General features: G+C 37.1%; 1 protein-coding gene across 1 annotated transcript in view; it reads right to left on the reverse strand.

The window, feature by feature from the left end:
• Positions 1-14,558, reverse strand: part of LOC102191717 — a 35,106-nt gene extending 20,548 nt beyond the window's left edge. The window contains exons 1-9 of the mRNA XM_018058933.1: positions 14,466-14,558; positions 13,612-13,878; positions 11,190-11,249; positions 7,863-7,978; positions 7,051-7,224; positions 6,377-6,611; positions 5,809-5,952; positions 2,077-2,186; positions 1,521-1,616 (exon numbers count right to left, since the gene is read on the reverse strand). Of these exons, the coding sequence (XP_017914422.1) occupies positions 1,521-1,616; positions 2,077-2,186; positions 5,809-5,952; positions 6,377-6,611; positions 7,051-7,224; positions 7,863-7,978; positions 11,190-11,249; positions 13,612-13,878; positions 14,466-14,472 (1,209 nt within the window). The 5' untranslated portion in view covers positions 14,473-14,558. The remainder of the gene's footprint in view (positions 1-1,520; positions 1,617-2,076; positions 2,187-5,808; positions 5,953-6,376; positions 6,612-7,050; positions 7,225-7,862; positions 7,979-11,189; positions 11,250-13,611; positions 13,879-14,465) is intronic.

A 15,294-nucleotide genomic window follows, 5' to 3' on the forward strand; every position in this document is an offset into this window, starting at 1 on the left:
TTTTTTTTATGAAACAGAAACAGAGTCACAGATGCAGAAATTAAACTTATTGTTACCAAAAGCAGGCAGTGGGGAGGGAAAATTAGGAGATTGAGATTAACATCTATACAACTATACACAAAATAGATAATTAATAAAAACCTTTTTATAGCACAGGGAACTCTATTCAATATTCTGTAATAACCTATGTGGGAAAATAATCTAAAAAGAGTAGATATATTATGTGTATAACTGATTAATTTTGCTGTATACCTGAAACTGACAGGACATTGTAAGTCAACTATACTCTATATATATGTGTGTGTGTATGTATGTATATATTAAAATATATACTAATAAAAAATTAGAAAAAAAATCCCAGTAAGTATATATTTGACAAGTCCAAATAAAACAACAAATGGTCAGAAATTCATCTTCACTTTTAATGGGTTAGGATTAGAAAAGGCTCATATTTGCAAGTGAAAGAGTAGTTTTTCCAGTCATTTCTGGGTATAACCTTGCTAACTGAAAATCTTACACCAAACTCATAGGAATACTTTTGCATACATCTCACCCTAGCATTTATTTATAGGGTGTCATGCACTATCTTGTTTCATGTTTATTGACTGTCTTGTCTTCTCAATGAGACTGTAAACTACTAGGTACCTAGATACACAATTATTTTGTGTTATGAAATGCTTTAAGGAAAGGCTAGAATTGTGTAAACTGTAGTCATGACTTCGTCAGTGATAAACTCTGAGATTTTGGATAAGTTACTTATCACATTACCTTCTCTGTTTATCTCCTGTTGAGCTCAAAACTTGTTGAGGTCAGGTACCTACTGTAATTTATATCTGTATCCCTAAAGCAGAAAATCTAGCAAATGTTTTCTAGAAAGAATGATGTGAGTAGCAAGTTCAATTCTTATGAAATCTGAAGACTTCAAATCCATTACTTTCTTCAAATTCCACCTCCCTATCTTCTCAGAGTGGTAAAAAGGAAACTGATGACCTTTCATTTCTATTTCAAATTTATTGAAATGTTTAAAGAAATGTCTGTTTTCTGCCAACAGGATTCTAAAACAGTTATAGAATGACACAACTCCTGGCTTCCTATGGAAAAGGAAGAGAAAATAAAACAAGCGTTAGAAAAGAATTCTGCTAAAATAAATACAAATAATAAAATGACTCCATCAAGTGGTTACACACACTCCTAAGAATGAAGAGCCCGTGTTATGTCTCAATATTGCCCTGCTGATGGAAAGGGGAGGAATGTCTAAAACTGAGCTTTCATCATCTTCTGGCCAAATCTCAATCTATATAAACTAACCATTAAAATGGCCATCTACCTCTGCAGAACCTTGAGGGAAGTGCAGTGTGCCCTGTACTAACCAGCAGAAAGGCTTTCGTTATCCTTCCATTATCCCCTGTTTATTATACTAGACCTTGAGATCTTCACTAGGAGGGTAGTTCAGCACTCGTCCCCCAATTTTGCCCCACCCCTACCACACATACATCTGTCCTTTCAACTTACTTACTTTAATATCCTGGAAAGAGGTAGAAACATCTTGTCAAAGTCACTCTTTCAGCGGTGGGCATCTGTACCTTACCATCTGGCAGCTCAAATGAAAATCGAACCTAAAAGGAAAATAAGTTCTATACATTTCCCACCACCACCACCCCCGCCCCGAGTGGAAGGATTTTCACTTATGTTGGAAAAATAGTAGCAAAATAAATGATTAAAACAAAAAAATTTGCCTCTATACAAATCAACAATATGCATGTCAAAGGACGGACTGACCATGCTTTTAAAATCTACTGAATCTAATAGTTTTGGACACAAGTAAATTAGAGTCCACTCATTTGTCTATTCAGGAAAGAGGGATGTTAAAATAAATGATTATTTTTCTTAGGGGTTGTTTTCTAGATCACAATAGCTTGAAACTGGCTTCCAGGTTGGCTGACTCACCAAAGAAAACCTCAAAACTCACTTGAGAAGTAGGACATTTTTACAAGAAAACATATCCAGAGCTGCTTCTTAGAGGTTGCCAGTTAGAATAGATAGGGAGGTAGCATTTCAGAAGTATCTAGCACCTACCTTTCGGAAAATTTCCTCCAGGTCACAGGACCAGGCATATTCTTGAAAATTTTTGATGAGTTTAATAATAAAAAGAGAGCCCAATATGGGATGTCTCCAGGAAACATTATCTATGAAGAAAACACATTTCAAATTTTGTGTAAGCTCTCTCACTTGGCTACTTAAATGGAGTCCTACGATTTCTGTTCCAGCTAAAGCAGACTGTTCAGTTTATGCTATTTCTTACAGACTGTATGCCATCTTTAAGTGACTCCATTCAACATTCACTGTGTATATTTTCACTGATACTTGACAGTTTTTAAAGCCATATGAAGAATTCTGTATATGGTACAGATGTTATGCAGCACAATCTTTGAGGTTCAAAGAACCACAGATATAGTAGAGAAGGAGAGAAAGGCAGGATAGAATGGAAGGGAGTGACTGGGCCTTGAGGAACAAATACCAGAGTGTGGATCCCAAGAGTGCCACTGACAGACTTGATTTAAGTTAATTATACACTCTGAATTGCAGGCCTTGACTGTAATAGGTAGGGTAATAATTTCTGCCCCCAACATACATTTGCGTATTAGATGTAATATGCATTACAAGGATCTGGAAGAATATACAAATGTAGTACCCAGTTTATACAAGGAATTCATATTAATAAAATTTCTTTAAATTTATCTACCTTGTGATTTAATTAAAATCAAATAATATTGGTCACAAAGCATTTAGGCAAATAAATTACTAATTAAATATGAAAATGATACCAACAGAAAAGAAGTCCATACCTAGAAAAGATTTAAGTGGGAAAAATCATAAGACAAAACACTCTCATTGAAAAGGTATATTAAAAACAGAATAGTTATACAAAATAGTAGGTCTTAGAAGTTATAAAGCCACTTTTAAATTATGCAAAGGAACATATAGGAAAATTATCAAAACATTTTAGCCAATAGAAATGGTAATAAAATGCATAATAGCAATAGATTAAAATCCTATCTAAAACTACAGCCATCTTAATGAAGATGGTTTCAATTAAAGGAATTAGATGGGAGAGAATTGCAGGCCAATATCTCTTCAAGTTCTTAGTGAAATTAGTTAGAGAATGGTCACTTTTCTTTATAAGAGTACTACAAAGTAATTGGAAATAATACCAGAGGCTATAAAGCTAGATTTACTCATAGAAACTCAAGGAAACTGAACTGGAGTTTCCACAAATCATCTAGAAAAGAGCATGAGGAAACTGAAAGAAACGAGACAAAAATCAACAAGATAGATATCAAGAAACCAGGGGGCCCATAAAGGTTATAACACCTAGAGGTAAATCTCTGTGGAAGACTGGGATCTTTTTTTTTTTTTTTTTACTAGCTGCATCTAGTATTAAAGTCTGTTAAATACACTCAAACTGCAAATGTATGGAGGCTTCCTCTAGTGTCATTATTTTCATTTTTGAAAAAAATTGATTTCTATATTAAAATATGGTCGACACAATGCAAAAGCATGCTGTCTCCTGAGAGATGGTACCTCATTATAAGAAAAAATCTGTAAGTTAAACTATTTGTTTTTTAAATTTTCTTTTTTAAAATTTATTTATTTTAATCGAGGTTAATTACTTTACAATACTGTATTGGTTTTGCCATACATCAACATGAATCTACCACAGGTATACACATATTCCCCATCCTGAACCCCCCTTCCTCCTCCCTCACCATACCATCCCTCTGATCAGGAGCAAATCTTTAGGCTGAAAGTAATCAGAGAATATTAATGCCCAAGAAATTCCAAACTATACTGGATGACTTTTATTTAAATCTGGATATGGAAAGTAACTCAAGGTAAAAGCTTTAATTTAAGCTACACATAAAACATCGTTAATAATGGCAATAATTTAAAGTGTGCTTTACTCTATGTCATGCTTACTTAACATTCCATATTTATTACTACAATGTTTTCAGATTTATGACTATGATATTTGCATTCACATATATTAGTGAGGAATTCAAAGAAAATGCAGATAAGCTAAATAACTGGAACTAATTTACAAAGTACTAAGTGACAGAGTCAGAATATTATTGGCAGTACTCATAATCCAAAAACGTCTCAAAGCCAGGCTTCAGCAATATGTGAACCATGAACTTGCAGATGTTCAAGCTGGTTTTAGAAAAGGCAGAGGAACCAGAGATCAAATTGTCAACATCCGCTGGATCATGGGAAAAGAAAGAGAGTTTCAGAAATAATATCTATTTCTGCTTTATTGACTATGCCAAAGCCTTTGACTGTGTGGATCACAATAAACTGCGGAAAATTCTGAAAGAGATGGGAATACCAGACCACCTGACCTGCCTCTTGAGACACCTGTATGCAGGTCAGAAAGCAACAGTTAGAACTGGACATGGAACAACAGACTGGTTCCAAATAGGAAAAGGAGTACGTCAAGGCTGTATATTGTCAACCTGCTTATTATCATGAGAAACGCTGGACTGGAAGAAGCACAAGCTGGAATCAAGATTGCTGGGAGAAATATTAATAACCTCAGATATGCAGATGACACCACCCTTATGGCAGAAAGGGAAGAGGAACTAAAAAGCCTCCTGATGAAAGTGAAAAGGGAGAGCAAAAAAGTTGGCCTAAAGCTCAACATTCAGAAAACGAAGGTCATGGCTTCTGGTCCCATCACTTCATGGGAAATAGATGGGGAAACAGTGGAAACAGTGTCAGACTTTGTTTTGGGAGGCTCCAAAATCACTGGAGATGGTGATTGCAGCCATGAAATTAAAAGATGCTTACTCCTTGGAAGGAAAGTTATGACCAACCTGGATAGCATATTGAAAAGCAGAGACATTACTTTGCCGACTAAGGTCCGGACAGTCAAGGCTATGGTTTTTCCAGTAGTCATGTATGGATATGAGAGTTGGACTGTGAAGAAAGCTGAGCACTGAAGAATTGATGCTTTTAAACTGTGGTGTTGGAGAAGACTCTTGAGAGTCCCTTGGACTGCAAGGAGATCCAACCAGCCCATTCTAAAGGAAATCAGTCTTGGATGTTCATTGGAAGGACTGATGCTAAAGCTGAAACTCCAATACTTTGGCCACCTCATGACTCAGTGATGCTGGGAGGGATTGGGGGCAGGAGGAGAAGGGGATGACAGAGGATGAGATGGCTGGATGGCATCACTGACTCAATGGATGTGAGTTTGAGTGAACTCCAGGAGTTGCTGATGGACAGGGAGGCCTGGCGTGCTGTGATTCATGGGGTCGCAAAGAGTTGGACACGACTGACTGACTGAAATGAACTGAACTGAACTGAACTGATATCCAAAATCTAAGTTTAGAATCATTCAGTTTTTTTTTTTTGTTTGTTTGTTTCATTAACTCCACATTTCTGGTTAAAATACCTTTACCATAGGGACTCAATATACTTTGTTTGCTTTTCTGCCTCTCCCCTTTTATAAATATTCTATAAATACATGTGTAGGCAAATTGAAATGTTAAGTGATGTCAACATGTGGACATATCTATTTATTCCTCACAGTACAAAAATCATTTTGCACCATGGGAGTTTCCTAAAATAAATGTATATTTATTTAGTCTCCATGGAAAGGAGAATTGAAGGTGTAACTGAGAGGAAAACTTGAATTAGTCTTCAAAAGTCTCATGAAAATTTTAACACAGACATCCACTCCCTAATGTATTGGTGTGAGTTTCTACATTGGTAATGCTCATAAAGGTGTCTTACACAGATACTCATTACCTGGTGTCGAAGAGCAGAAAGCAATAAAATCCTTCTCTATGTGGGCTTTCTTAATGGCATCAGAGTCAAAATCTTCTGGGACCACTAAGGGACAGTTTCCAGAAGCTGCTACTGAATCGTTTACCCATACCACCCCTTGCTTCTCTGAAAAGACAAGATTTGGTTTCTTGTTACTGCCAATAGCCAAGAAAACTTTCTCCACTAAACATCTGTTCAATCATTTACTAATTTGTCAATAACTTTAATTCAGATACAGATGCGCATATATATCTCAAAAACTATCTTAACAACTCTTGTCTCTCCTAACCCTCAAAGTAATTTTAGCAACATCAAAGTCTTAAGATTAAAAGTGATATTTCAGTTGAAAAATGAACAAAAATCTACCAACCAGTCATATAATTTACAGAAGCTTTTGTAATGTTAAAGAATATCTACTTTCACCAAACAGGATTGTAGCTTTTCTTTGACATTGAAGAGTAGACTCAAAGGAATGGAAAAATACTGGACACACACAGATTATGAGATCAATAATTCAGGGCCCTGTGTTCTGACAGACATCAGCACTCACCACCACGGCAGGCCTGGATAATGATCACCTTGGGTTTATTCCCTAAAGCTGGGCAGTTCAAGGTGTTCAAAATTTGAAAGATGTCATCAATTTTTAATATGTCTTGGACTTCTTCAGAGTATTTCTTCCCACAAATGCCAGCCCGAATTCCATGAGACATGAGTACCAGGAAAGTACTGTCAGAGGTCCGGTGCTCTGAGCGAGCAGCAAATGCTTTCAGTTCTAAAATCATTTCCTGGAAGAGACATATTAATACCACTGCTGTTGAACTATGTGATTGGTTATTGTGGCAGCTTGGAATCCAATAAAGAGACACTCCTGAATGATATGAAAATCGATGGAATACAAAAGGAACATTTAATTTTCAATTCATGGAAAGGTGAAAAAAGACTTTTGGGGTATAATTAAGGGATTTCTAGTGCAGAGTAAGAGACATCACTTATTTATTTTTGCGGCCACAGACATATAACTGAATTAATGGAACATTTCCCAAGTAAAGGTGTCACCAGACTCTTGCTAAAAGATTCTAGGATAGAAGCATGAAATACCCTACAAGAAAAAATTTGGCTTTTAGACTATCAAGAGATTAAGCTTCTGGTGTTACAACCAATCTTTCTAACATTCTTTAGGAGTAAAGGCCATGACCATTGTTTCTACATTATGACAAAATTTACCGAAGCAGTGAGATTTTCTTTCACATCCACCTTATATCCCAGACCTTCTAGTAGCACCTTCATATTTCTGGTATCAACATCAGCTCCATCTCTTCTGGGAAGATTTTCAAACTCTATGTTGCAGATAATAAGGGCAAGACGTGTGCGGTTCGACCTTTCCATTATTGGGTAAATCTGTAAAAAGCACAGGTTGAACAAATAGCCTTGTTCTCTCTAATTAAATATTCATCTTGAGGATGTAAGACAGCTTCTCTTCCCTTAGTTCTCTACAGAAACCCAATCTCTTGAACCATAGGTAAAAATAAAGAGGGGAGAATGAGTCCTACCATAGGAGTGGAATGAAATTTGCAAATGCCCAGATGGCAGCTAAGCACTTGATTTTAATTACTTTTGAGAGGTAGGATTGAGGGCAATGAGCAGAATTAGACCTATAATGACTCAATTTTAAAACTGATTCCTTGACTTACTGCTTAAGACACATTGTTTCACAACTATTGCCTCAGTGTTATGATCTTTAAAATGGGCTATTTTGAGGGTTCAAGGTGTTATTATACACAATATCCTCAGAACAGTCCAGGCCTCATATTAAGTAGCTGTTTTGATTTTACTATTACAACTGTTTTCTCAGGGGATCAGATTAAACTTGAAAATCTCTAAATAAACTGGGGAAATAGGAATTCTTTATGTAAGGGAAGAAGCAGGATGGTTTTCAAGAACCTCTCAAAGAAATTAGCTCTAAGAAAGAACCACTGCAGTTTAGAATTTTCTCCAGTGTGTCTTTCGCCCAGATCCTCATGTTCTAATCATAGCACCTCTCCTGATTTTTCTTTCCATATTCTTTGGGCTGTTTCTGGGGGGCAAAGCTTGAGGTTCCATCCTGGTCCTGAAGATGCAAGCTTAACTGGGTTATCCTGCATTGCCTGAGGAGCTGCAAGAGACAAGAAACATTATGAATAATGGCATTCCTGAGTATCCCATTTGGTGAACCTCCCAGAATCACCTGTGCATGAAGCCATGGAGGAAAGAATTAATCTTTAAGAAGATATCCTGGGTTACTCCTTACACCACTGAAAGCAACTCTGCTACAGGAATGTATTCCAAGTTGGAGATTTCCATGGTGTGATACAGGCATCACATCCCTTCATCACTTAGAATTAGTATTTTACAAATGCTTTTAATTAAAAAGCAAAAGGGAGTTTTTCAAGGCCATGAATTATAAAACTCCCAGAAAACAGTATGTTAGATAAAAGAATTAAGCTATAAATATATTTCAAATAATTGAAATCTTAGATAATTGAAGTTGGCCTTAATGAATATATTTCAGTGATTTGAAAATTTATGTTTATGTATCTATTTATTTGCTTAACAGTTGAGAGAGTAGGCATTAGAGACTGCAAGGAAGGAAGGAAGGTAGGAAGAAAAAGCCTTTGTCCTATTTTTAGGATCTCTTTACTGTGTGTGCATATAGGGAGAAAAAGAATATATTGAATACATGGACAAAATGAATATAAAATAGAGTAATAAATCAAGGTGTACACCTAGAGGAATTCATAGCACTAAATATTGATTGTACAAATATATGAGGAAGAGTTTTCACAGTGGCTTATATGAGAAAAAACTTAGAAGTTTATTTGATCACAAATTCAACATCATCCAATAATGTTACACATTTTCTAAATAATTTATGTAATCTTTGCTTCAAAATAGAAATAATTTTATTTTTAAATGAAAATCAATTTTTATTGATCAATTTTTGGATTGATCAATTTATTGATCAATTTTTGGATCAATTTTTATTGATGTTGGGGGAATATTTTAGAAACTAAACTGTTCAAACAATAAAATTATATTCAATTTTGACAAAGAAATTATAGAAACTGTAGTATATTCAGTTAGGTAAACCAGTGTAGCATGAAGTGTGTTGACTCTGGAGAAAGTAAGAGGTAATTAGAACGGATATAGTTGGGAAAAAACTATGGAAATCATTATCATGCAGAAAAACTATTGCATTTCTTAAAAAAGGATTCTGAAGAACAATAGAAAAAATAGATAAATATTTGGACTATATTAAAGATAATTTTTCTTATAGCATTTGTTTATATAATGAGTGTCCCAGATGACAAGAAGTTCTTGTCATCTGGGACCAAGGTATTCCTTGTGCTACCTTCAGTGCTATGTTGAATGAAAAGTTTTGTGTTTAAATTTTGTGGCTGAGACTGGCTAAATCTTCAATAAAGCAATTCATTATTTTTTCTGAAAACACAGCTAATCTATATAGCTAACAAGTCCAAGTGATTAGGTATGGCCATACAACTAAGTTCTAGATAATAGGATGAAAGCTGATATACTGTGTTTTTCATCCAGGCCAAGCCTAACAAAATCTCTTACAAATGATCCTACATATTCCTTCCAATGCCATTAATTTGATTGTTATTACCACAATCATTTTGGCATTGTATGCTGCAGATATCAGAGCCATAGCATGAAAGAGACCTAGATATTTCAGTTACCACCTGAAGGAAAGCTGAATCTGAAGAAAAAATGCCCATTTTAGAAATTCCTTGAATTAGAACAAAAGTTTCTATCATATCTAGCTATTATAAATATCTATCTCTAATATTCTATATCATGTCAACTGACAGAGATATGTGTAGTGTCATTTCCATCCCCAAATTTTTGGCTGGCTTTATTTTGATGGTGGAGTTTCTTAAATGCCTATCCACTCACTCTTCATATATTCAAGTAGTTTTAAGAAAAGAAGAAATCTTGCTTGTTTTATTCATTATTTTCTAAATAGTCCATAAAACAGGGTCTGTAGCACGATTAGCACATGCAAATACTTTCTAATGACATAGTAAATAGTAGTGATTCTGCCCAAATTATTCAGTGAAATAGTCTTAACAAATATTAGTTGCATATATATTACAGGTTTACAGGTGAAATTCTACTAGAGGTGATCTATTAGCAAACATCGGAGAAGGCAGCGGCAGCCCACTCCAGTACTCTTGCCTGGAGAGTCCGATGGACGGAGGAGCCTGGTGGGCTCCAGTCCATGGGGTCGCGAAGAGTCAGGCACGACTGAGCGACTTCCCTTTCACTTTTCACTTTCATGCATTGGAGAAGGAAATGGCAACCCACTCCAGTATTCTTGTCTGAAGAATCCCAGGGACAGGGGAGCCTGGTGGGCTGCCGTCTATGGGGTCGGACAGAGTCGGACACGACTGAAGCAACTTAGCAGCAGCAGCATAAGCAAACATGTATGTTCAATTTCCTCATAAAGCTTAAAGTACTATGAGGGAAAAAAATGCATTCATTTTTAAAATTACAAGAAAAATATAGTAAATTTATGACTGGAGAATTATGGAACACTCTTGGAATAGGGGCTCTGAAATCTAATAGTAGAAGTAAAAATGCAGAAACCAATCAGAATTTGTGAGAGGAAAATAAATCTGGGTGCCACTTAAATGTTGGAAGTCAGGGAGAAGAAATGGTCTAAGATAATTTCAGGTTTCTGGTTTGAATAACTGGGTGCTAGTGGAAAATCCTATCGATGGAGGAGCCCTGTAGGCTGCAGTCCATGGGGTCGCTAAGAGTTGGATACGACTGAGCGGCTTCACTTTCACTTTTCACTTTCATGCACTGGAGAAGGAAATGGCAACCCACTCCAGTGTTCTTGTCTGGAGAATCCCAGGGATGGGGGAGCCTGGTGGGCTGCCGTCTATGGGGTCACACAGAGTCGGACACGACTGAAGTAACTTAGCAGCAGTGGTACCATTAATCAAGACAGAGGAAAGTGGAGGAGAGCCAAAGTCGGGGAGGCATGGCAAGCTACCTCAGTTCACATGATTGAAACTGTCTGCAGGAGATGAATGCATGTGTTCAGTGGATGCTTGAATAGCAAAATGTGGCACTCACGTGGTTACTCAGGATTTGAGATACAGATTCGGAACTGTTAACATGATAGTGAAGCTGTAGAAACAGCTCCTGCTAAAGCAGCATAGATTAAGAAGATAAAAATGTATAGAATAAATATGCAAATAAACCCATGGTCCTCTCACCCTGATTCATCCCATTAATCTGTAGTTAATGTCAAGGAAGGTGGCATTCAAAGAATGCTATTGCCTTGAGAATACCATTACCTGGAAAAGGATGGACCACTGCTTGGGATTCTTGTCTAAGATAATTTTCAGACTGTGAACCTGAGGAAAGACAAAGGACATTAAAATAGTTACAATCTCTAAAGATTCTTAGCCCAGTGTATTGGACAGTCATTGCTAAAGATACCTTCCACAGGTTTAAATCCTGTGCAAGATGCGACTCACCTGGAGCCATACTCATCACTGGGAAACAAAAACTTCTACACATGAATTACTGGACTTATTAACAAGTAGTGGTAGAACAAAAGTGTCTGGAAGTGACTTCTTTGATTATACTTTCTATGATGAAAATAAAATTAAAACAGCATCAGCTATAGAATCACATATATCTTAAGGTGGCTCCTGAGGTAATCAGTATTGCCTAACAAATGTGTGTTCAAAGTGTAGTTGTCTAATTCAGAGTTGACCTGGACTTTGGAGAAAACTAATGCTAAAAGGCATCTGTGTTTGGATACTTAGTCATGCCAAGATTTATCACAACAAAATGAGAATCAAATTGAGGCCTATCCCCAATCAGTGTTAAGTGAATTTCCTAAGTCATATAACAAGAAGATGGTAGAGCCAGGATTTGAATACAAAAATGTCTTGATTATCAATACTGGCCTCTTAGCCACTAAGCTACTCTCTAGCCCACAGAGGGTTTTATACAATTATGCAAATGACCGGAGCTCTGACCACAACCTGTAATCTGCACTTGTCTTACACAATCAAATCTATTAATATGTTCTCTGAGGTTGCTAGACATTCTGATTGTCAATTTCAAGCACAAGAATTGAAATTAACTTTATTTATGGTTTTATAAATATCTCAATGTAGCACAACCCACCTGAGAAACATTCTAGATACTTAAGTATCAGCATGAACCAATACTACTCCAAGTCATAGTACCTACTAAAGAAACAATTTCCATAGACAAATTATGTGCAATGTTTCTGCTGTGAATGGAGGAGAGCCTTGGGACATCCCACAATGCTTCAAGTCCAAGACATAGGCTACAATTTGTCCCATCCTTCCCATTTAGACTGCTGGACTAAATTAACCATCGATAAATTCAAGAACATTTTCTGGATGAAGGCTTGTTATTGCAGTATTTCATATGTCAAGAAATGTTTTTAGGTATGTCCTCTTAGAGCAAATTTAAATATTATATCCAATTATCATACACTTGGGTCCTGAAGCAACTGGCAAATAGATGAGGAGGAAGCAAAGCCATTACAACCTTGACTGAGCAGGTATCATACAACATTTGGAGAAACAGATTCCTGGAATTAGAGTTGTCACAATGAGTTGCACAAGTGCTTCTAGGGTTCAAGGACTGTGAGTTAAAAGAAATATGATAAGGAAGAAGAAGTTTTGATTATTATATAGATATTCTAAACACTTATTTTTATTGATTCTCTTTAATTCTTGGAAGTGGGAGTTAATCTAAAAAAATTTATCAAAAAATTCAACAACAACAACAACGACAACAACAAATCATTTGCTGTCACTGAGAGGTGCACAGGACTCCTCTCAGTTCCTGAGGGACAAATAATGCCTTGTTTTCAAATAATATCTACTTTTCTTGAATGATTTTAGAACCACAAAAGTGAAAGTTGCTCAGTCATGTCAAACTCCTTGCAACACCATGGACTATATCGTGGGTAGATTTTCCCTTCTCCAGGGACTCGGAGCAGCACAAAGAAGCCAGTAACTAGAAGCCCATCAGAGCTACAGTCTTTTTTGTGTGGAGAAGCTAGGGAACCATAGAAGGGGAAGCTCAGATGGCTGAGCCTGGACTGAGTCTTCAGGAGACAAAAAGAGAAGTGATGGGCCTCCCAGAATGGTACACAGTAGAGTGCACAATCCTACTCGAAAGAAAATGCAAAGGGTCAATGGAAAGCAAGAATCCACTTAAAATATCTACTTTTCTGTAAGCAATTAATTTATTCTCTGAGTGTTCCGTTCTCCCTGAAATATATTTTATTTCTCCTGGAGAGCAAAATTTTGGAGAGACATTATGCAAAGCATTTGGTTACAGAGTTTAAACCTGTCAAATGAAAATGCATAGGTTTCTAGGGACCTTTAGACTATAACTAACTTACTAGATAAATCAATAAAGTACCTTGCAAGGATGACTGGAGAATACAGTATGAAACTTTCCAAGATTGTTATCATCACCTTCAACAAATGAGCTACAACATACTCAGGATAGGAAATAAGCTTTAATCAAAAGAGAGACACTAAGGCCAAAAAACAGGACCAAAGAAGAAAAGAGACAAGGGGCATGCAATATGATCACTGAAATACCTGAAGTCAGAGACAAGAAGTGGTCTGCAAGCTAATATGACCAATGAAGAAGTCAGATATTATGCCTAATGACACAGGGCTTACATGAACTTCAGTCTGAGTCACAGACCCTTACCTGAAGTGAGCCCCAGTATTCCTGCCAGGTGGGAGTCTTCTTCACAAATATGGCTGATGCAGATTTGGCATGCCCGAGGTCCTTTACAAATAACAATGTCTATCAAAACTCGGGCTTTATCCATAGTTGTAATATTTTCATCTCTTATTTTTTCCATCTCTCCCTGGTTCAGCACTCTTTTTTGTAACAGCTCATCCAGCAAGCCATTTATTGTATCCTTGCTCACTGAATGAACAAACAGCTTCCTCTTCTCTTTCAGAACCTTGTCTGTTGGAAACAAAAGAATGCCTGAAGTCATAAAAACAACCTCACTTTCCTTTCATTTCGGCAACTCAGAATAGCCTCTTTCAGATTTAATCAATAAAATGTGCCTTCCCACACAGTGTGGTAATCCTGAGGACACTCACACCTCATTCTTCCCTCAGTATCATCCATGTGCTGACAGAGTGGCCCAAAGACTGAGATTTACTACCCCCAAGATAGTACCTGAAAACCCTATGTTAACATGCTTCATGTTGATTCAAATGTGCATAATAAAATAATGAAACAGTGATTTTCCATTTCCTTTGGGGAGAGCTGCTGGAATCCATTCTGTACCAATTCTGCACCCTCTGTCAGAATTCAGTTAAGATTGCAAAATGACAGCCAGAGAGCGGCCAGTGAAGTTTGGTTCCTTTCTGTCTCTTACTGTTCCACACCTCTTTCCTTCTCTTTGCCCCTACCCGTCCCTCTCTGCAAAAACAATCCCTCTTTGCACATTCACAGAACTTTATTATGGCTTCTGTAAAAGCCAGCCCCTTCCAAAATTATTCTTTCAAGAAACTATTTTCAGTAAAAAACAAAAAAAAACTCACCGGCCATGACTTCCCCTTCTTAGCCTTGGTGTGTGTTATGAAACTGAAAGCTTGTTCCACCTTCCTTTTCAACAGGGTGTGTACATATTGTGAAATATCCATGGCGCATGTATATACATATATGAATTTATTTTTATTCTAAAGAGATTATCAGATAACTCGAACTTAGATCACAACAGGGATTGTATCCCTGGGAAATTTCCTTCACCACAATTTGAATTAGGTCAGGGTAGGCAGGACGCTACTGAGCGACTTCACTTTCACTTTGCACTTTCATGCACTGGAGAAGGAAATGGCAACCCACTCCAGTGTTCTTGCATGGAGAATCCCAGGGACGGCGGAGCCTGGTGGGCTGCCGTCCATGGGGTCGCACAGAGTCGGGCACGACTGAAGCAACTTAGCAGCAGCAGGCAGGAATTGAGGCTTACAGAATAAGAATATAATGAAGAAGTATATATACAATTAAACTCACAGAATAATTAAGTGTAATCTGCAAAGCTAACTCATCCTTTGGCATCGTCATTCATTCAGGCTGCTGTAACAAAAAGTCACAGACTGGATATCATATAAACAAGAGAAATGTATTTCTCCCACTTCCAAAGGCTAGAAGTAAAAGATCAGGGTGCCAGCATGGTTGGATTATGGTGAAGTTCCTTATTTGGGTTGCAGACTGCCAACGTCTCACCATGTCCTCACATGGCAGAAAGGACAAGTGTCTCTCTCTGATCTCTGACATGGGCACCGGTCTTTCCATGAAGATTCTGCCCTTATGATCAATTCAGCATCTAAAGATCCCTCCTCCTAAAGCCATCAGCTTGGGCATTAGGTT

This window comes from Capra hircus, chromosome 15, assembly GCF_001704415.2.
Source record: "Capra hircus breed San Clemente chromosome 15, ASM170441v1, whole genome shotgun sequence".
Lineage (NCBI taxonomy): Eukaryota > Metazoa > Chordata > Mammalia > Artiodactyla > Bovidae > Capra > Capra hircus.